The following is a 22,663-nucleotide window of genomic DNA, read 5'->3' on the forward strand; positions in this document are numbered from 1 at the left end:
GAATGAGGGTCAACAAAATAGCAAACAGACATAAACCTCAAAGAACTGCAGATAATGACATTGCCAGTAACGTAGGCAAGAGAATAGTTATGTATGACGTGTGTACAGGAATAAGACAGTCACAGCAGTGAGAAAACAATGAGGGACTATCAGGCATGAACAGGCAGTTTTTTTTTTTTAATTTTTATTTATTTATGATAGAGAGAGAGAGAGAGAGGCAGAGACATAGGCAGAGGGAGAAGCAGGCTCCATGCACTGGGAGCCCGATGTGGGATTCGATCCCGGGTCTCCAGGATTGCGCCCTGGGCCAAAGGCAGGCGCTAAACTGCTGCGCCACCCAGGGATCCCAAACAGGCAGTTTTTAAAGAACTTTTTAAAGATGAAAAATACAATTGCTGGACTAGAACTCAGTGGGGTGGGTTAAATAATGGATTAGATGCTGCTGAAGAGGGCATTAGTGTGGGGGAAGATCTATCCAAGGAAATCGAATACCACACAGACAAGGAGAGGAAAAATCCAGAGAGAATGTGACAGGATTTGTAAAACAGAATAAGGCTCAACGTGGAGCTGATAGGAGCCCCAGGAGGAGAGAGTGAAGGAGAGGACACAGGTGAGGCCCTGCGATGATGCACCCCATGATGATGCAAATCCCAACTTTATTAGCTCCTGGCTACCACAGCCCACCCCGTCCCATTCTCCATCCAGGCTCAAGTTCTCATACTGTGCAGGGTTGAGAATGGAGCTGAAGGTGAGGTCAGGCAGCGAGACAGCAGCGAGCTCCACCTGGGGAAGATGAGTGTTTGCATCACAGTGTTAACTGGCCCAGTCTCCCCATAATCCGGAAACCAAATCATGAAAGGAGAGGACACTGAACTCGTTACCAGTACACTGGAAGTTCCAGCCCTCCTCCAGACCCGGAACCACCACCTTCAACATGTGAGTCACAGAGGACAACTGCAAACAAATAGTGCCAGTCTTCAGCTCAGAGTGCCTGGAGGGGCCTGGCATCTGTACAGGCTCATTTCATTCCTCACAAGGACAAGATTCTGCATTTTACAGGACAGAATTATTCTGGGCCCCTGTTTATAGTGTTCCTACAGGCTTTTCCTTATTTAATGAAAAACATAAATTCACAGATCTGGGAAGCATAATGTATATGAAGCAAGAAAACGAGAAATCCACACCCAGACACAGCATGGTGAGAGCACAGACTAGAAGAGATGTTCACGTCCGAGAGAAAGGCTTTGATCACCCACAAAGGAGCCACAGTCACACCATCAGCAGACTTCTGTGAGCAACACAGAAGTGGCATTTGGCTCGGCCTCTTCGATGTGTTGGGAGGAAACACTTGCCAACCTAGAACTGCACGCCCTGCAACATTATTTTTCGTAAAGAAGATGGAAACAGACATTCATAGATACATGAAATACAAGATCGTTTATCAGTAAGGAACTTTCACTGAAACAACCTCTGAAGTTTATACAGCAAAGAGGGAAAATGATCGCAGGTGATGGTCCTTGATAGGAGACAGAACGGGGAGCAAACAAAATGACCAAGTGGACTCCATCCAAACACTCCGTATATAAGAGCAATGTCGGCTGAGATACAGGACCACAGTGTAAGTGAAGGCAGGAGCAGACGGAGGCGTGAGGCCACCAAGGGAGCGATGTCGCACGCAGGCGGCCGTACGGATGACGAGCTAGGCTGCAGCGGGAAGCGGGCGGTGCCTGACGACACCTGGAGTCCGGGTCCTTCACGGGAGACCGCGAGCCGCCCAGAGACGGGCCGGGAGCTGCTGTGCCTGTACCGGGGGCTCGTGGCCAGTGAGCGTCGCCTGTGCCCGCGGACTGCTGACCACCTTCGCTCCTGCGTGGTGGGGAGCCAGCGTCCCAGGCATCCAAGCAACGTTCTGACGTGCAAGTGAGAAATTAATCCAGAGGGAGGGCGTGCCCGGGCAGCTCCATTGCTGGAGCGCCTGCTTTGGCTCAGGTCATGATTCTGGGGTCCGGGGGTCGAGCCCACATCAGGCTCGCTGCTCAGGGGGGCATATGCTTCTCCCTTTGCTCATGCTTGCTTGCTCTCTCTTCTCGCAAATAAACTAAGATCTTTAAAAAATATTACAAAAGGGAAAAGGCAAAGAGGCCAGTGAGGAGGCAGACAGATTATGACCAGCGAGAATTCCAGGAAAAAACAGAAGGTGGTGGGAGTGGGATGTCCAGGGACCTCCTGCGATCCTCCCCAGGACGGACGACCCGTGTCGCTGCGGTGGGAGCACCTGCCGGCACCCCTGTGAGTAAGCAGCACGGCACTGCAGGGCCGGCGGCTATGTGCAGAGGCCTAGAAGCACACTCGGGGCAACCCCTGGGGGACCTCACACTGTGCAGATAGAAGGCAGTGGACGGAGGCTTTAAACATTACACGTGAATGGGGATCCCTGGGTGGCGCAGTGGTTTGGCATCTGCCTTCAGCCCAGGGCGCGATCCTGGAGACCCGGGTCTCCAGGATCGAATCCCACGTCGGGCTCCCGGTGCATGGAGCCTGCTTCTCCCTCTGCCTATGTCTCTGCCTCCCTCTTTCTCTCCGTGTGTGACTATCATAAATAAATAAAAATTAAAAAAAAAAAACACATTACACGTGAAAATAACCTGTAGCCTAAAAGCTGCCGCGTACTCGTGATGCTGGTGGTTAAACGTTATTTTCCAGTCCGCAAATTGACCAAAAAATGTGTCATGACTTCTTGTGAAACATCTTTCCAGGAGGCGCCGCGAGAAGATCTCCAGAACACGGAGGACCTGTGCGAGAGGAGCGAGGGGGCTCCAGGGAGCAGGGCTCCACAGGTGGTGGAGGATGGCCCCGGGGTGGCGGGAGCAAAAGCAGAGGTCGGGGGCCAGGTCTGGTTGCCAAGCTCACTTGCAGGCACTGTTATTTACTGTCCTTCCACATGCAGAACACACTTACCCCCCTTTCTTTAAGATTTTTTTTTCTAAATATTTTTTTATTTACTTATGATAGAGAGAGAGAGGCAGAGACACAGGAGGAGGAAGAAGCAGGCCCCATGCCAGGAGCCTGATGTGGGACTCGATTCTGGGACTCCAGGATCGCGCCTTGGCCCAAGGCAGGCGCCAAACCGTTGAGCGACCCAGGGATTCCCCCCTTTCTTTAAGATTTTTACTTATTTATCAGAGAGAAAGAGCACAAGCCAGTGGGGGATGGAAGCAGAAGCAGAAGTGGGTTTCCCGCTGAGCAGGGAGCCTGACACGGGGCTCGATCCCAGGACCCTGAGATCATGACCGGAGCCAAAGGCTGATGCTTCACGGATGGAGCCCCCAGGCGCCCCGACACCTACCCCTTTTATGGCACCAAAAGTCCCACCCAGCTGCCATATCAGGCACCAAGGCTAATCGAGTCTCATGATTTCCATCAGGTCTGGAGGTAGAGGAGATGCCTCTTAAGACAGAGACCTATAAACTACAAAGAAAAAGTATCTGACCTTCAGCAATTGGATTTTTTTTTTTAAAGATTTTATTTATTTATTCGTGAGAGACACAGAGAGAGAAAGAAGTAGAGACACAGGCAGAGGGAGAAGCAGGCTCCACGCAAGGAGCCCGACGTGGGACTCGATCCCAGGACCCTGGGATCACGCCCTGGGCTGAAGGCAGATGCCAAACCGCTGAGCCACCCGGGGATCCCCCTGCAACTGGATTTTAAAAACCTCCCATCCCTTGCCCCCCTGGAGCTACAGAACCTGGAGGGAGAGCCTGGCGGTGGGTGCGTGGCAGCCCTGCCCCGGGGCCCTCCTGCCCGCCTGTCTGGGGGGCCCTGCCCACAGTGGGATGGGGGGAGGGGTGGCACACAGGCCTCGCACGGACCGTCACACTGTCCCCCGAGTCAAGGGCTTGGGGTCCACCCTCACTGGGGACGCCCTCTGTTGGTCCCGGGCAGGTTCCCTGTGTGGGAACCGATGGGAGCACGGCCCGGCTCCTGGCCAGGCAGCCCATCGGGCACAGCCTCCCCCGGTCCCTCTGTGAAGAGAGCCCGAGAGGCAGCTCAGTGGAGGGGACACGCCGCAAAGGACACAGCACGGGGTCGGCGACCCCCCGCGTGATGGCAACAAGCAGTTCGTTGTACACGGTCCCCAGTGCTGCTTCCACAGTGAGGAAAACACAAAGGACGTCCTACTGAGCAGAGCCGGGCACTTAGAATGCAAGGTGTTTGCTTGCGGCGTCCGTCAGGGGGCCACACCAACGTCCCCTCCAATCCCGTCCGTCTTCTCCATGGACACCCAAGCCCCCAAAACCTGCCGAGAAGACCCAGGTTCTCGGGGAGAGCCCAGGACACAGGGCAGGACCCCAGGGCGGCAGGACCCACTCCTCCGGCCCCGGGGCACAGCCACACACCAGGGCTGCACAGGGGCCTGGGGACCAGCCTCCCCGGGTCGGCCAGGCCCGCGGCCACCTCCTGGCGGGGGTGCCACCCCCGATGCGCAGGTTCCCAAGGCTTTGCGGGAGGGAGGTCCGATGACAGGCATGGCGTTGGAGGCATGCCAGTTGGGGGCACCTGTGCGGCCCACGAAGCAGGGGACGCTGAGCGGGGCTCCAGGCAGCTGAGCATGGATGTGGCCGGGGCCGCGCACTCGCTGTCCTCTGCCTGCAGCCCGCGTGCTCCATGTCAGCAGCGGCCCCTGCCGCGTCTCCAGGAACCTGGCAAACGCAGGGAGGCCACGCTTCCCGAACTAGGAGGGGGACAGGGCCCCTCAGCGGGGTGGAGGCCTCATCCTGCACCAGACATCACAGGTGGGAGAGTGTGGCCATTGGCCACACGACAGGTGAAGGCCACATCCAGAGAGAAAAGGAGCAAACAGAAGAGCCCTCCCGAGCCCAGGTGCTCAGCAACGTTCCCCTTTTGTTTTGTCTCGCATGTGGTGGGCAGCAGGGGGAGGTTCGCTGAGCCATAGTGAGTGGTGGACAAAGCCCCGCGGGGAGGGGACCTGAGAGGGCTGCCCTCTGTTCCACCTTTTTTATTTCATTTTTAAAAGATTTTATTCATTTATTCATGAGAGAAACAGAGAGACAGAGGCAGAGACCCAGGCAGAGGGAGAAGCAGGTTCCACACAGGGAGCCTGATGTGGGACTCGATCCCAGGACCCCGGAGTCAAGCCCTGGGCGGAAGGCACATGCTCAACCGCTGAGCCACCCAGGCGTCCCTCTGTTCCACCTTTTTATGTATTTACTTATTTATTTATTTTTTGGTTCCACCTTTTAAAAGAAAACCAAATGTCTCAAAACCAAGGCTGCTTTCCTGGTGGTGACTGGTGAGGCAGAGGCCGAGGCAGGGGGAGGGACAGGGGCAGGGGCCAGGGTGAGGGCAGGGGCAGGGCCAGGGGGCAGGGGACAGGGCCAGGGGGCAGGGAACAGGGCCAGGGGGCAGGGGACAAGGCCAGGGGACAGGGCCAGGGGGCAGGGGACAAGGCCAGGGGACAGGGCCAGGGGGCAGGGGACAAGGCCAGGGGACAGGGCCAGGGGGCAGGGGATAGGGACAGGGAGTAGGGCCAGGGGCAGGGGCCAGGGCAGGAACAGGGACAGGGTGCAGGGGGCAGGAACAGGGGCAGGGACAGAGGACAAGGGCTAGGTCAGGGGCCAGTGCGGGGCCAGGGGCAGGGGCCAGGGTGGGGGCAGGGGCAGAGGCAGAGGCCAGGGCAGGGGCAGAGACAGGGCAGGCCGTGCATGGGCTGCGGCCCATCCTCCCCCAGGAGCTCCGCCTGACTGCACAGTGGATGTGACGCGCTGCTGCTGAGGCCAGCGCAGCCCCAGGAGCCACCGCAGTGGACTGGTCGTCTGTCCCAACCGGTCAGGCCATGGTCAGGCCACGGTCAGGCCACGAGAGCTCTGGGCACAAAACAGCGAGGGACCCAGGGCTGCTATTCACAGGGAGGAGAGGATGAGGGCGGAGGGAGCAGGTGGGGGACCGGAGGGCGGGGTGGCTGCAGCCTGTTCACCACTGAATACGAACAGTCTTTGCTCTGATTCTGACCTTCCTTACACACGCCCCAGACTAAGAGCTCCCCTCCGGGGCGCTTGGGTGACCTGGCGCTTGAGCGTCAGCCTCTTGTTGTCGGCTCAGGTCATGGTCTCAGGGTCGTGGGATCGCGCCCCGCGTTGGCTCCGTGCTCAGCGGACAGTCTGCTGAGATTCTCTCCCTCTGCTCCTCCCCCTCCCCTGAAATAAATAAATAAACCTTGAAAAAAATTTTATTTATTTAAAAAAAATTTTTTATAAAGCTGATTCCTTTTATTTTCTAATTTTTATTTATTTATGATAGTCACACACACACACACACACACAGAGAGGCAGAGACACAGGCAGAGGGAGAAGCAGGCTCCATGCACCGGGAGCCCGATGTGGGATTCGATCCCGGGTCTCTAGGATTACGCCTTGAGCCAAAGGCAGGCGCTAAACCGCTGCACCACCCAGGGATCCCGAAAAAAATTTTTAAATGAAAACTCTCAGGGCACCTGGGGGGCTCAGCGGTTGAGTGCCTGCCTCCAGCTCAGGGCGTGACCCTGGGGGTCCCAGGATAGAGTCCCTCATCAGGCTCCATGCAGGGAGCCTGCTTCTCCCTCTGCCTGTGTCTCCGCCTCTCTCTCTGCGTCTCTCATGAATAAATCTTAAAAAAAAAATTAAATAAATAAAAAGGAAACAAAAGCAGGCAGCTCTTCCCAAGTCTGAGACCACCATTACCCTGATACTAAAACCAAAGACATCACAAGAAAGCCACAGACTGGTCTCCACTTAAGTACAGAAGCCGAAGTCCCCCACCCCACCCTAGTAAACCAAATCCCACAATACACAGCAAAGATCCTACACCGCGACCAAGTGGTGCAGGGGCGCAGGCAGGGCTCCCAACGTGAGACCCCCTGTCGATAGGAGAGACAAACACAGGATCATCCCAAGAGATGCAGAAAAAGCAACTGCCAAAATCCCCGGGAGACCGTAACTGTCGGGGTGTGAGTACACCTGCAGCAAGAGAACATGGGGTGTTTGTGATGACATTTTATTTTGTGGGTGCTGCACCCCCGAATATAGCATAAAATGGATATAAAATGTTAAATGCTTATAATTTCATCAACGCTAGAGGGATCATCCCAACCAGAAAAAGCACCAAGAGAACACCTAGTGGAACGCCACAGCCTTGCTTGGCGCAGCCAGTGGAGGGTCAGAACTGAAACTCTCAGTCCCCAAATGATGGCTTTTTAGCAGGCTGTCGCCGACCGGAGTCTCTGGGGAAACAGGCCCTGTGCCCAGCTAGAGAGCCCCTGGAGTCCCGAGCTGCTGGAGCTGGGCTCTCGGGGCAGATGGAGCAGGTCAGGCTCTGGCCTCCGGGCAGACGCGCCCACCAGGGAGGGGAAGGCTGCGAGGTGTCTGCTGTGCGCTGCGCAAGGGGAGCCCCGGGTCTCCCTGGAATCCCCAACGCACAGACCTGGTCTGGACCAGCTCCCGGGCACAGAGCCAGCACTGTCAGCTGTGGGATGTCGGCGCCGCAGGGCAGGCCTCAGGCCCAGGGGACTGTGCAGACTGGGGACAACCCTCCAGGGGAGCTAAACCCCACACAGCTGGACGGGCAGGAGCACCTGCAGATGCCCATGGGGGGGCCGGGGCAACAGAAATCAGGTGTGTGCGATGAGCCATGTGGACAGACATGGACACTGAGCATGTCCCTGCATGAGTCCTGCAGGTGGGCACCCCCCCCGCCCCGCGTCTCCCCCTCCACCTAACACTTTCCAGGTAAGTACCATCCGCAGGGGTGGAGGCAGCGCTGGTGCCGCGCACACCCAGGGGGCGGTGACTGTCACATGCAGCTGAGCTTATCTCCACAGCTCCTGGGTCATCAGAAGAGAGACGCACACACATTTGACAGAATGCCATTGTGAACCGTGGGGACTCAGCGTCTGTCCTGCCCATCCCTGGGAATACTCGTGGAGAGGCTTTCATCCCCGGTGCACAGAATCCAGACAAAAGGTCGACCCTGGAAGTTCACACCTGGCTTCTCGAGCTTCGTGCCTTTGCCCTTTCCCCGGAAGCAACCTTAGTGGTGCCAGGTCCTGGGAGAACTGGGGTGGTCTTGGGGACGCCGCAGAGCTCACAGCCAAACACCCAAAAAATGAAGTCAAGGAAATTCCACTTAAAACAGCAGCAAAGGGCAGCCCTGGTGGCTCAGAGGTTTGGCACATGCCCCCAGCCCAGGGTGTGATCCTGGGGTCCCGGGATCGAGTCCCACATCGGGCTCCCTGCATGGAGCCTACTTCTCCCTCTGCCTGTGTCTCTGCCTCTCTCTCCCTGTGTCTCTCATGAATGAATGAATGAATAAATAAAATAAAACTTTAAAAAAAAAAAGCACCGGGATCCCTGGGTGACGCAGCGGTTTGGCACCTGCCTTTAGCCCAGGGCGCGATCCTGGAGACCTGGGATCGAGTCCCACGTCGGGCTCCCTGCATGGAGCCTGCTTCTCCCTCTGAGTCTCTGCCTCTCTCTCTCTCTGTGTGTGTGACTATCATAAATAAAAAAATAAAAATAAAAAAAAGCACCAAAGACAGAATACTTAACAAACAAATCTAACCCAAAAAAGGTACAGAACTTATACTCCAAAAATTTGTTGAAAGAAATTTTAAAAGAAATAAATATCTTGGGATCCCTGGGTGGCGCAGCGGTTTGGCGCCTGCCTTTGGCCCAGGGCGCGATCCTGGAGACCCGGGATCGAATCCCACATCGGGCTCCCGGTGCATGGAGCCTGCTTCTCCCTCTGCCTGTGTCTCTGCCTCTCTCTCTCTCTGTAACTATCATAAATAAAAAAAAAAAAAAAAAAAAAAAAAAAAGAAATAAATATCTTGAAAGATACCCCAGGGGTTCCCTAACAGAACCCAGCTCGCGGAACCCTCAGATTCAGTGGAATTTCAAGCGACCCTGAACGGCTGAAAGAATCTTTAAAGAGGGGCGCCCGGGTGGCTCAGCAGTGGAGCATCTGCCTCTGGCCGGGGACGTGACCCCGGGGTCCTGGGATCGAGTCCCGCAGGGAGCCTGCTTCTCCCTTTGCCTGTGTCTGTCTCTCTCTGTGTCTCTCATGAATTAAAAAAATGTTAAAAGATTCAGAACAGATATTTCTGCAAAGAAGACCGACAAACGGCCAATCAGCTCAGAAAAGATGCCCATCGGGGAAATGCAAATCAAGCCCATGAGAAATACCTGGCCACGAGGCCAGCAGCCGTTCTCCCCACCTCCGGCTGAACACAGCGGGTGCAGGGGGTGCTGGTGGAGACGTGCCCCAGGGGCAGGTGGGGCTGAGCAGAGGCGCCCGGTGCCCCCCCCCGCCAGGAGCAGCCCCCCCTGCAAGCCTGGGGTCCCACAGGCCTCCCCGCGGAGACGTCTGCTCCTTCCCGCGCGGTGCACACGCAGGGCTCAGCGCCCGCAGCCGCCCTCCCCAAGCACCATCACCGGACAGACAGATGGAAGCGGGTTCGCAGCGCACAGGGCAGCAGCGGGCCGGGCGCCCTGCTCCAGGGAGGTCCCGCGGGTGCACGTGGAACTCCATTTTTTTCAAAAAGATTGATTTATTTATGATAGACATAGAGAGAGAGAGAGAGAGGCAGAGACACAGGAGGAGGGAGAAACAGGCCCATGCCGGGAGCCCGACGTGGGACTCGATCCCGGGACTCCAGGACAGCGCCCTCGACCAAAGGCAGACGCTAAACCGCTGAGCCACCCAGGGATCCCCCAGAACTCAATTTTTTTAATGAGAAAAGAAAGAACAACTTAACGTGGTCCTCTGTCTTCAGGAGCTTCCCACCCGAGCTTCTGTCTCCCGGGGCCGGTCCCTCCCGGCCTGTCTGCAGGCCCCGTCATCAGGCACCCCTCAGGTCCACCAAGGGCCATCCTCACCTCGTGGGTCCCCAGAGCAGGAGAACACTCTGCGAGGGGGACGATGCAGCGGCAGAGCCTCCAGTGGGAGCTCCCAGGAGCGCTGGGCCCCATGGTACCTGCCGCCCCCCCACAGCGCCCCTGTCAGAGGGGCGCACGAACCAGCAGGTGCAGCGTGGTTCTCAGGGCGGGGAACCCCTGGGTCCGGGCGGCGCGGCAGACTTGGGACACACCCGGGGCCTGGACCCCCCACCCCAGGCTCCCCCGCAGGCCCAAACCCCCATTTGCCACCCAGCCTCCACCCACGTACTTCACAGAAAATCCCCGCTAGAAAGTTAGGCACTAGGTTCACGCACTCCCTTCCCGTATTTGGAAAAATAAACCTCATGCCCCTGTGAGTGTTTATAAAGTTGGTCATGAGAACCACACTTTAAGATGCTTTCATGGCGTTTTTTTTTTCTTGGATGGCTTTTCATGGTTATTCATCTACATTAGCTCAGTGACCTATGCAGATCTAAAACACAAATTTGTACATAAATACATAAACCTGCTGCTCACGTGAAAGGCTGTCATTTTAGGAACAGGGAAAGATTCAAAATCTTCTAGAAGTCTGCAGTCTTTTCAACAGGCTTTTTTCTGTTTTTATAAATAGGTTTGGTAAAGAGACAGCAAATCTGTGAAGAGCACAACTCTAGTCAAAGCAGAAAGGAGCAGGAAGCTGCAGGAGCATCTCTGGCCGGCCCACAGCCGACCTCCTGGGGCTTCAGGAGAACCAGATAACGTCAATTTAGAAACATGGTCCTTCAAAAGGAACTTCTATTTTTATTTTTTTTAAGATTTTATTTATTTATTCATGAGAGACACAGAGAGAGGCAGAGACACAGGCAGAGGGAGAAGCAGGCTCCACGCAGGGAGCCTGATGCGGGACTCGATCCCAGGAACCTGGGGTCATGCCCTGAGCTGAATGAAGGCAGACGCTCAACCACTGAGCCACCCAGGGATCCCGTTTTATCACAATTAAAAGAAACACAAAATAAAGGCTTCTGGAACTTTCTGACATTTTCCATGAGAGAAAAAGAGAGCTGGAACGGAACATCAGGCACAGAGGGAAACCGAGCCTCCGCCCCAGCATGAGGCTGAACACAGTTGGCCCAGGAGCCGAATCCACGGCACACGTGTTTCCATCCGGCGGACCAAGCAGCTCCGTAAAATGTCAGCAGTGTTCACCGTTTGGATCATGTCCTCCTTACAACCGCATTTCTGCCACCTGCACAAATCAGCAACCTGGAGGGTGTGAGCCTTGATGCACACATGCCCACGCGGAGGTGAGCACACACCTCCCAGCGGGGACACGCAGGGTGCCTGCGGGAGGCCTCAGCCCACCTCCCGGCCTCTCCTCGGAGACTATAGAAAACTAGTAAACTCAACTTGACGTAGCTCTGAGAACACATCAAATTAAACAAGTCTCCTAGTTCAAGGCCAGGCGCCTCATTCAAAATGAATATGAAACACATGAAATACACTCAGAGCGACGTAAGTCAAGCTACCGGATTCTAAAGCGCACATCCCGGTCAGCGCGAGGCGAGCCCTGCGCCGGCCTCGCTCACAGCTCACAGCACCAGACGGTTCAAAGGAGACTCCACCTCAGGCTCGCCATCAGGCTTCCTCTTTGTCTCCCTGGACAAAAGGAGCTTTTCAGGCTATCACCTGATACAAGAAGGAGGCAGAGAACAAACAGGAGAGGGAGAGAAGGGTCAGGGACAACACGGTACCTCCTGCTGTGTTAACCACGTTTGGTTTTATTCTTTGGAAAACACGTGCTTACACCTACTGTTACCAACTTTACAATTGTTTCTCGCAAAATCATTTATTTCAAACAAAAACAAAGCCAAAAAGGGACCAATGGCAGCTGAGAGAGGGCAGGCCTTTAGGCTTCTGTCTACATTCTAGTTGGACTGGAGTCTTCCTTCTTCTTCTTTTTTTTTTTTTAAAGATTTTATTTTATTTTTTCACAAAAGACACAGGTAAAGAGAGGGGCAGAGGGAGAAGCAGGCTCCATGCAGGGATCCCGGGTCTCCAGGGTCACGCCCTGGGCCAAAGGCGTCGCTAAACTGCTGAGCCACCCGGGCTGCCCTGGATTCTTGCTTCTGCTAGAGTCAAAGCAAAGTCTAAACACAGGGGTGCAGGTCCCAGCCCCACGGCGGAGGACCCTCCCAGCACTCACCTCGTCCTCTCCGGCCTTACCCCCGCTCCTCCAGAGAAAGAGGGCTGTGAACAAACCCTACCTGATAACAAGATTATCCTGGCCCGGATTCTCTTTTGAGATGGAGGATGTACTTTCAAGCACCGCTGCAAGCCCCAAGATGACCGGGCATCCATTCCCCATGAGCATGTTCCCGTCACCATCAGTGGTTAGAACTTCTGTGAAAACACCAAAAAGGCCACCACTGATGTGGCCCCTGAGATGTGAGACACGCTCCAGGTCACCCTGACCCCCTGCCCGTGGCTGCCCACCCCCCCCAGCATCCGGCCAGCGGGCAACCACACCCACCCCTCCGAGGCCTGATCCCGCCCCGCATACAGCACAGAGGCAGCACACCTTCTGAAATTTGAAATAAATGTACCTTACACGAACACAAAGTACTTATTTTTAAATTAACAAGATGACCTGTAAACTAAGAAAGGCTCAGAGCTTAAAAAAAAAAAAGAAAGAAGAATGCAACGCACGAAGACTGTGGCTTTCGGGATGAAACACTGAGCGCGGGTAACAGACCCAGACCTGGTGTTTCCCACATCTTCCCGGGTTTCCTGTTTGGCTGCTTCCCTTTCTATTTCTTTGAGTTTCTAGCTTCATCCCCTCAGTATTCTCTTCTTCCTCTAATCAAAGAAACGTTTCAACGTGACTCCCAAGGGGAGAAACGCAAAGCCAAGGCTGGAACAGTGTCTTTGGGGGGAAGAAACACAAACTACAAGGAGAAGTGATAAGGTCACTTCGTGGCGCACCTGAGGCCCCCCGTCCCCCGCCCCCCGCTGCAGGCAGGGCTCCTTAGCCTAGGGCCCTGCGAGAGCCCGACAGCTGGCGAGCAAAATCCACCAACCACCCGGCAAAGGCCACTCTGCTTCCCCACGTGTCCTGTTACCTCAGGAGAGCAACTTTATTATCCGCCAAGAGCGGCTTCAAATCCGACACCTGAGCCTGTCCCACGGCCCCTCCTGGCCTGTCACTGCGTATCCCCGACTGTAAGACGACACACGAGCTGCGCAGCCTGGAAGACGCCAGGGCAAGCGCCGGCCAGCTCCCAGGGGAGCCGGGCCCCACGTGGCCCACCCGCCACGGCCTGTCCCGCGGGAGCTGAGGGCGCAGCCAGCTGGGTCCCGCCCCAACACGGCCACAGCTCTCGGCCGCAGCCCGAGGACAGCCAAGGCGCAGGGGCCGGGAGGCCCGCAGGCCCCGACGGTGTCCACAGGGGGCCTTTACCCCTGACCCCCGCGATCTCCTTACCTAAGGACGGTTCCGTGGATGCGTCCTGAGCATCTTCCCGGGTTTTCTAGGTTAGCACACCTGTGTCTTTAATCCCTACAAGCAAGTATGGGAATGCAGGCAGGCGGCCCTGAAAGCCCATCTGCCAACCCGAGCTGAGTACTTGCGGCTTTAGAAGCGTCAGATCAGGAGAAAAGGGGAAAACGCCTGTAAAGTCAGGGTGCTGCAGGGTTACAGGGCGTGACCAGCAAGGCCCGGAAGAGGAGGGAGGCCGGTGGGCGTCAGGGAGGGGCCCACGGGGAACACCAGCTCCCTAGCAGTCGGGGGGCGGCGCGGCTGGGCGGGGGAGTCAGCGTCCCTGGGAGGGGACCCCCACCTGGAGCTGGGGGGCAGGGCTGGGGGGAGGGGCTGTTGCCAGGGCAGAGCACAAGGCCGCGACAGGGTGCAGAGGAGGGGAGGGCTCGGAGCAGGAGGCACCCCGGGGGGCGGCGGGCACGGCGGGGCCACCGAGAGGGATGAGGTCAGCGCCGGGCACAGGCCTAGACTCCCCGGTGCCCCTCGCCGCCCCCGCCCCCTCGGCCCGGCCCCACCCGCTCGGGGCACCGCCCACCCGCCACGTGAGCCCACCTCCCGCAGCCGGGCCCGGCCTTGCCGCCAGTTCTGCGCTTGCGCAGCCTCCCCCGCCACGTGCTGCGCCTCCGGCTGCCGCGGAGGCCTCTGGGAAAGTGGCGGGCTGGCGCATGCGCAGGCGAGGCGGGGCCACACGGAGGGGTCGGAGGCCGAGCCCCCCTGGCCGGGCGTGCAGGGTGCTCCCCAGGGGCGCGGAGCAGGGGGTGGGGGATGCAGGGGTGAGGCCAACCGCTGCTCCTCAGGGTCCCCGAGGCCCGAGCCCTGGGACAGTCGGGAGAGGCGACGCCTACTGAGTCTGGGGGGCGGAGTGGGCTCCTGGCAGGCGGCGTGCGGGTGCGGGCCGAGCCGCGGGCATGGCGGGCGCAGGTGACGCTGCGGTCCCTCGGCCGCACGCTGTCTGTGCAAGTACTTTCCTGGGGAGGTGGGCCCGGGAAGCGCGGGTAAGGGAGCAGGGCCCCAGACAGAGGGCCGGCGAGGCCCAGGGCCGCTGGGTGCCCTGGGCTGGGGCCCCGACTCGGGCTGAGGTCCCCGTGAAGGTCACAGGTGCCTGCACAGGGAGGGGGAGCGCGTGGGGACCGTGGCCAGGGTGCTGGGAGCGTCGGCCGAGCTGCGTGTGAGTGCGCGTGCGCGTGTGCTGGGGGCTCGGTGCCCCGGGCAGCACCCAGGGAACAGAAGCCCGTCCCCCTCCCTTCCTGGGCCCTCCTGGGCGGCGCTCCTGGGGCCGGGAGGCCCGCGGGAAGCTGGAAGCCCGGTCAACGGGACGCAGAAGTGAGGGCGGAGGCGCCGGGGCCAGGAGCGCAGCAGGTGCCAGTCCGCGAGGGTGGCCGGCGGCTGCCCCCTGCCCCCCCCAGGAGAGCCTCCTGACACGACGGAGGAGGCCCGCACTCGTTCCCCGCATTGCAGCTGGAGTGTTTCATACGTTCTAGTGCCTTTTGTGAGGTTATTAAAGACCCCGTTTTCCTGCCTTCCGAACAAATGGACGTTCAGTACGTAGCTGTTTTCCTGCCTTGGTGAGCAGTGGCCGAACGGAGGCCTTCTGTCCGGCCGGGCCGGGGCTTCACACCGCCTGCCAGCGGTGCCGCCAGCGCTTTGCATGAAGATGGCATCTAATCTGCAATTGTGCCTGCATTTGCTAGAGCCCCGCGGAGCCTGAACTCATTGTATTCAGGACGCCACGAGAGCAATAACCAAAAAAGGGTACCGTGAAGGCAACATCTATCATATGCTTCTTAAAAAACCCCCTTGTCAGCATCAGTGACAATGGCATTACCGCTCAGTCACTAAGATTAAAAATTAGTCATACGTGGAAAATAGAAACAGGTTTTCAGAGAGAAGGAAGCTTTGGTTCCACTGAATAATGCCCCCTTTTTTGCTCGGTAGATGAATGATGCATATTTTCTGATGATATATGTTTTTGCGGGTGGCTATGTCTAGGTGGTCCCAGATTTGGGACATGGTAAGGTAAAAGCCTTGTTCTCAGGTGACTGGCTGGGCAGACGTCAAAGACATGTTATAAATCGTGTCCCAAACTATCTGACAACAAGGTATGCGGTGGTGACGTCAGAGTTCCCTCCCTGTGGAATCTGAGTCTTTCTGGCTTAGGTTGCAAATGAATCATGGTTTTTTGAAATTGAGGGGTTTCTTTCCTCCGTGTCACGAGCTATCAGTAGGGTGCAGTCACTGTCCAAGGCATCATCTGGCTGGCCCGTGCCCTTTCGCCCCCCACAGAGCACCACCCTCCTACCACCTCCCCTGTCCCTCCGAAGCCCTCTGTCAGTGGGGACCTTGCTTCCTGTGCCACCAGCACATAGAAACAGTCCACAGGGCCCCTGCACCCTCCCAACCCACGTGCGCTGTGCCCGCATCCCCCTTTCCACTGCCTTCTGTTCTGTGGGTGGACTGCTAGGACTTCAGTTAAAGGCCAGCCGGCCATGTGGCCCTCCCTGACCCCATGGCCTGGGGTCACTAGTTCTGTGCTCCCGCAAGAGCAGAACTCCCCAGACACGTCTTCACTGCCTGTGTCCACTTCCTCTCCAGCTCGCTTTTGATCGTGATCAGAGCAGCCTTTTGTGCACACTCCCCTGAGAAGTCTCCAGCACATTCCTGGTCTCATTCCCGCACATTCCTGGTCTCATTCCCGTACCGGCCAGCAGCATGACACGAGGCAGCAGTCACTGGCTCTCCTCGGACTTCGTCCCTCCACAGGTTTCTGGGTACCATCTGCCTTGGTCCCTGCTGCTCCAGGCTGCCCTTCCTCCTCCTGACCACTGTGGTGAGCTCACCCGCCACCTGTACCTGAGTGTTCTCTGATGGCTACACAGCACAGATAGCCACATGTGGCTCTGCCCGCACCCTCACCCAGGCTCCAGCTCAGCACCCTGTTCCGCACCCATCCGCTGCCCCTCCAGAGCTCCCTGCCTCCTCCAGCCCAAGGTGGTTCCTCAGCAGTAGGATCTGCTGCAGGGCTCAGTGGTGGAAGCCGACCAGCTGTTGGCTTGTGGTCAGACCAGTAAATGCCAACCACTGACACCAGTGCTCAGCCTTGTGCTGTACTAAGGATGGAGCCAGTTCCCCACAGTGGCCAGAAAAGTGCCCATGGGGCCCAGCCACTTGGACAATCATTCTTCCCCACTCCCTATGTCCTCAGACCTCAATCCCAAAAAGTGCCATTTCCCCAGAAGTCAGCAGGCAAGCCAACTTCCTCGCCCGGAGCAGGACTCCTCCCTCCTTCCCATGCAACACCCTGCACCTTTATATCCAGGAGAGAAGATTCTAGAGTGTGGTGGGCTTTCAGCGCCCACAGACCCCACTCCCACCAGGGCCCTGGGTACACACCCTGGGAAGGGGGCTTTAAGGACTTCTCTGTGTTCCCAAATGACTTTTTTTTTTTTTAAGATTTTATTTAGGGATCCCTGGGTGGCGCAGCGGTTTGGCACCTGCCTTTGGCCCAGGGAGCGATCCCGGAGACCCAGGATCGAGTCCCACATTGGGCTCCTGGTGCATGGAGCCTGCTTCTCCCTCTGCCTGTGTCTCTGCCTCTCTCTCTCTCTGTGACTTTCATAAATAAATAAATAAAATTAAGATTTTATTTATTTATTTGAGAGACAGTATGAGTGAGGGGAGGCAGAGGGACAACCAGGGAGCCCGACGTGGGGCTGGATCCCAGGACCCCAAGATCATGACCCGAGACAAAGACACACAACCGACAGCCCTCCAGGCACCCCCAAACGGCTGTTTACGTCTTGCCCACAGCAAGCCATTCTTCCCAGTGGCTCTTCCTGCTCCCCTCCAAATGACTCTCAGCTCGTCTTCAAATAAGAATAAATATGTGTGTCTGTCCTCTGGGGCCTTTGACAGCCCCGAGCTGGCCCCCTGACTTGGGTGGGATTGATTGCGCCGTCTCACCAGGAAGCCAGGTGCATCTTTTACTGAAGGCGGTCTCCGAATGATGAATGGCTCGCTCACAAACACAAAATTGTTGATAGTATTTACAAACAATTCATTTTTCACGTTCTGTTGATTCTCTTCCAGCGTCCCTCCATGACACCCCCAGTGCTGATGCATCGGGGGCGATTACTGCCATTGATTAAGGCTTCCTGTGGTCCTGCGGAGCCCGCTACTCCATTTGTCACAGACAAGTGGCTCGCACGCTGCAGTACATCATGTCCTCTTCGTGCTTCACCATTATTTGTTTTTCAATTTGTGTCGTGTACCCTCTAAGTACAGGTGCACAGCGAAACTCCAGAGTCTGAGCGCGCCACACTGTAAACAAACACATGTGTAATTAAATTATCTGGCTTTCCCCCGATCCTGTGTCTCCCAAGCCTGCCTCCCCTGCCTCCCACTCAGAAGAAATGCTAGTGTAAATGAACAGGGTCGGCACCATCGCCTGATGGAGACTCGGGAGGAGAGAAGGTCACTGAAGGGCCACCACTTCCTTGACATTCAAGATTGAGCCGAAACACCCAAACCCGAATCTCTTAGCACCTCTGGGGATAGTCCTGGAAGTGGCCCAACCCAGGCACTGGGAGGATTTTTCTGGAATCGGCTGCTTTCTTTCTTTTCTTTTTTTTTAAGATTTTTATTTATTAGAGAGAGAGAGAGAGGCAGAAGCAGGCTCCATACAGGGAGCCCGACGTGGACTCGATCCCGGGCCGCCAGGATCATGCCCTGGGCTGAAGGCGGCGCTAAACCGCGGAGCCACCGGGGCTGCCCGGAATCGGCTGCTTTCACCTGAATTTCTCTATCTACACCAGTGGCCCCCGACCACGGTTCTCCAGCGGCCTTTCCCACAGCCGGTCCCTACCAGGAGGGGGGCTGGTGCGGGTAGCAGGTGCTGGACCCGGCAGGGATCCAGGTTTCAGTTTCCTGCCACGTGGCTGCCGGGCTGCTTCGGGCAAGTCTCTGAATTGCCGCCACCAGGTCCTCTCATGGGAATTGCAGAGGCTCAGAAAGGAGCCGGAGTTTCCTCCTGGCTTGGCGGGCTGAGTGTTCACGTTCCCGTCAAGAGCCTCTTGGGTGCGGGTTTGTGAAGTACTGATCTGTGTGCAGGCATGAGGCGGACTCCCCAGCACGGCCTCCACCTGCGGAAACCCCCCGTGGTGGCCTCCTCCCCTCCAGCTGCCGGCCCGCCATCCCCTCTGCCTTTTCTAACCAAATTCTCCACGTCCTCATTTCCCATTCTCTCGTTTTCTCCTCTTATTTTTTTTTTTAACTTCAGAGGTACAGTAGTGCATTGTTGCTGTAACAAGCCCCATAACACAGAAGGGTGTGTAGCCAAACTGGGCGGGCGGTGCTGCCAGTTACACAAACAGAGGCGTATTGGGAGTCATCGTCCTTGTCTGTCTTCTAAAGATTTTATTATTTATTAGCACGAGGGGGGTACCGGGGGAGAGGGAGAAGCAGGTGCCCCACTGAGCAGGGAGTGTGATGCGGGGCTCAATCCCAGGACCCCAGGGTCATGACCTGGGCCAAAGGTGGGTGCTCACCCACTCGACCACTCAGGTCTTTCTTTTTAAAATAAGTGGGATTTTTTTTCCCATACAGATGGTATTCTGCAGTTTGTTTTACTTTTGTATTCTGACATTTTTACTTCAGAAGATGTGATTCCTGGGGGCACCTGGGGGGCTCAGTGGATGAAGCATCTGCCTTCAGCTCAGGTGATGACGTCGGGGTCCACACTCAGAGGGGAGCCTGCTTCTGCCTCTGACCCTCCCCACTGCTCGTGCTGGCTCTCTCAAATAAAATCTTAAACCAAAAAACAAAAAGTGTGATTTCTAAAAGCAGGTTCGTGGAAGCAGAGTGTGCATATTCTAGACGTCAGTAGCTCCTTCCAGACGACTTACCTGGAAGGCGTTACCTCTTCACGGCTGGGCCTGCCTTCCCGATGCCAGCAGCCCCTGACCGCCCTCCCCGTGTCTGGCGAGCCCATGGAAAAGCCCCGCGTCCCGCTGCTCCGGCTCGCCCTGCCTTGACCCCTGGCGCAGGAGAGCATGTTTTCGTGTGTATTTTGTGTTTGTATCCTGGGTGGGATGTCACCCGTTGGTCCCGGCCCCACGCCGGCCCCCCTCCACCTACCTGTACCGCACGGAGGCCACAGCTGGAGTCCGCCTTGCCCGGCGACCTCGGGACGGAGGGAGGGAGGTCACGGCCGCCTGCAGCTGCAGCAGCGCTGGCTCCCGCCCCCCGGGGCCCTGGGGCGTCCCGCCGGCCACCACCACCCTTGGGCGCTGTCCCATAACCCCGCACCCGTGCTGGGCTCGGTCTCCTCTTTTTGAAACAGCTGGGGTGGTGTGTGCTCTCCCGGCTCCACGCAGACTGACACCACCTTCCTCACCTTGTCTGTGCTCACCTTGGACTATTCTGGAATCAGTTTTAGAGGCTGTTATTAGGGGCGCTCACTCCTTTATTGCATGTGTTGCAATTTTCTCCTCTGTCTTCTTTGTCTTTTGACTTTTTCCTGATGTCTTTTGGTGTATAGAAATATTAAATCTTTATATCATACAACTTTTTCAACAGCATCCAGATTTTCTGTTTCGATATAAAGTGTTCCTCCAACCCTGGGTTCATTCAAATGATCTCCTTTTTCTTGTCACATCGTTGGCAGTCTGCTTGCTTACACGGGAATCTTTAAGCCACCTCTTGGGAGAGTTGACATTTTTACAGCAGGTCCATGTTTTCACCAAGGTGCACGGTACGTGCAACCACAATTCAAGTCTGGCTTTAAGGTGCTGAGTAAAAGGGTACACATCTCATAGATGGTATATTTCTTACTAAGTTTCTTCTAGACATCCTATAGACTTGTCACATGTGTGACAAGGTATTCCTGATTTCTGTTTTTCTATTTGTAGTCGTGTGTGTGTGTGTGTGTGTGTGTGTGTGTTAAACAGTTGGTCTCTATATAGTGTCTTAATCAGCTCAGGCTGCTGCAACAGGATCCCACAGGCAGCACGGCTTACAACAGCAGAAATTAATTTTCTCACCGTTCTTGAGGCTGAGGCCAAGATCAAGGAGCCCGCTGCTTCAGCTCTGGGCGAGGGCCGTCTCCCTAGTTTGCGGATGGCCGCCTTCTCGCCTGGGCCGGCCTGCTGGAGAGAGCCAGCCAGCTCTGAGTCTCTTCTGACGAGGCAGGGGATCCCTGGATGGCTCAGTGGTTAAGCATCTGCCTTTGGCCCAGGGCATGGTCCTGGAGTCCAGGGATCGAGTCCCACGTCGGGCTCCCTGCATGGAGCCTGGTTCTCCCTCTGCCTGTGTCTCTCATGATTAAATAAATAAAATCTTTAAAAAAATAAAATAAATAAACATGGATGGATTTAAGATTTCAATATGTAATATACTCATTGTCAGCACTTGATACATTGTCTTTATCAAATTTAAGGAGTCCCTTCCATTTCTGTTGTACTTGGACTTTTGTATAGAAGAGCGGCTGAATTGTTCAGATGTTTCGGGGGCCCTATGCCGGTTACCGCATGGCAGATTCCTCTGTGAACCTGTTGGTGAGATCGCTTTGGCTGGTGGGTTCCTGACGTGGGATCTACTTGGTCAGGGCAGGTCGTGCATGAGCTCACTGCTGGATCTCATTTGCTGTTATTTATATTCAAGGTGTATATATACATTGTGTTGGGACACATTTGGCTTCAAGTATCAGAAAGCCCTACTTGAAGGGACTGGGATGGGAAGGAGATTGGTTATCTCAGGAGAAGAGGAGCAGGGCCTGGGTTCTCTGCCACCCTCAGTATATCTGTGGCTCCCACCCAAGGTGCAAGGTGACCACACGGTGCTTGGCATTACACCTAATGTAATGACAGTGTCCAGAGGCAGGGAGACACGGCCTCCTCCTGTGGGACCCTTCCAGGGGTACTCTGAAGACTCCCCTCTTGACCAACTGCATCCTGAGCCTCTGGATGCAGATCCATCAGTGGTACAAGGCCCAAGGTGACTTCTTTGGGTCACTATGTCCTGCTGGCATCTGGGACAGTGAGCCTATACCTGTGTGCCCAGGCATCACAGGCCACTTCACAGCCCCAGCTTCTGACAGTGCCCCCACCCCATGGTTCCAACACCCTCTGGTTATACGGCTGTGGTCCCCCTCCGGGGACTGAGACTGGCCATCCTTCCCTAGAGCATGTGGCTTCACTAAGGAAGTGGTCACACAAGCCAAACAAAACTCTAATGACAGGGGCGAGGCAAGTGGGCCAGACCACCGACAAAGCCGGCAGCTTATGTTTGTTGATGAGAGCGATCCACAGTGCCTTGTGCCCTCTCTTCATCAGACCTGGGGTTTTAGGCTGGCAAGCTGTTGGGGGGAGGTGGGCAGCATCCCTTGGGTAATGGGGCTCAGTTCGAGGAGTGGAGAAAGCCCATGTTCTGGGCTGCCTGGGTGGGTAGACCCGCCGCATGCCTGTCAGAGTCCAGATCCCGTCTTAGCAGTTTAGTCCATGGCTACTGGTCTACTCCTCTTCTCTCTGCTTTCTTGGGTCAACTTTGACCATTGAAGTCTTGATACAGACTCTTACATTTTCTCTAGATCTTCCAGTTCACATTTATGATGTTTTCTTAGTTTGTAAAATCCCCCCTGTGGCTTGGATGGTGCTCTTTTCCCTCTCTTCATGCGGGGTGTATTTGTGTTTTCCCTCCAAGGCACGACTCACAGTCACCCCAGAGCCATTCTTGTCTTCCTGATCCACAAGACCTGACTCTGTTTGAAACAGCAAGGCGCCAGCTGGAACTCCTGGCCTCCCCTGCACCGTGTGTGGCCGTGTTTAACAAAGTGACAAAGTCATGGGGAGCTGGGACATGTTTTGCTTTCCTTTTTTTTTTTTTTTTCATTTATTTATGATAGTCACACAGAGAGAGAGAGAGAGAGAGGCAGAGACATAGGCAGAGGGAGAAGCAGGCTCCATGCACCGGGAGCCTGACGTGGGATTCGATCCCGGGTCTCCAGGATCGTGCCCTGGGCCAAAGGCAGGCGCTAAACCGCTGCGCCACCCAGGGATCCCCTTGCTTTCCTTTTTGACACTTCTTTTCTCTTTTTCCTTCCTGAAAACACAGAAATGAGGCCTGAGGAGGAATATCTGATCTCTCTCACGAGATGGAAAGCACAGGACAGGAGCCTGGGAGTGAGTACCCTGGGTCTCACCCCGTG

General features: G+C 56.1%; 1 protein-coding gene and 1 long non-coding RNA gene across 12 annotated transcripts in view; one reads left to right on the plus strand and one right to left on the minus strand.

Moving 5' to 3' along the window:
- ZNF696 (zinc finger protein 696) overlaps positions 1–12,516 on the plus strand; it is a 22,472-nt gene extending 9,956 nt beyond the window's left edge. Inside the window, exon 4 of one of the 2 annotated variants that reach the window (XM_072774766.1) lies at positions 10,561–12,514. In XM_072774766.1, the coding sequence (XP_072630867.1) occupies positions 10,561–10,688 (128 nt within the window). In that variant the 3' untranslated portion in view covers positions 10,689–12,514. Of the gene's footprint in view, positions 1–10,560 lie in introns of both variants that reach the window. The other variant, XM_072774769.1, reaches the window with a different exon arrangement.
- On the minus strand, positions 11,842–14,107 carry LOC140603948 (uncharacterized). 10 transcript variants are annotated; one of them, XR_012006988.1, is made up of 6 exons: positions 14,017–14,107; positions 13,411–13,485; positions 13,049–13,146; positions 12,636–12,785; positions 12,194–12,355; positions 11,842–12,058 (listed from the first exon to the last, which is right to left on the minus strand). It is a non-coding gene; the product is annotated as an uncharacterized lncRNA (long non-coding RNA). The 10 variants fall into 10 exon arrangements; XR_012006990.1 differs by lacking the exon at positions 14,017–14,107 and adding an exon at positions 13,766–13,970; XR_012006987.1 differs by lacking the exon at positions 14,017–14,107 and having other exon boundaries at positions 12,194–12,329; positions 12,688–12,785; positions 13,411–13,759.
- Positions 14,108–22,663: the final 8,556 nt, after the last annotated feature.

This window comes from Canis lupus, chromosome 14 (genome assembly GCF_048164855.1).
Source record: "Canis lupus baileyi chromosome 14, mCanLup2.hap1, whole genome shotgun sequence".
NCBI lineage: Eukaryota > Metazoa > Chordata > Mammalia > Carnivora > Canidae > Canis > Canis lupus.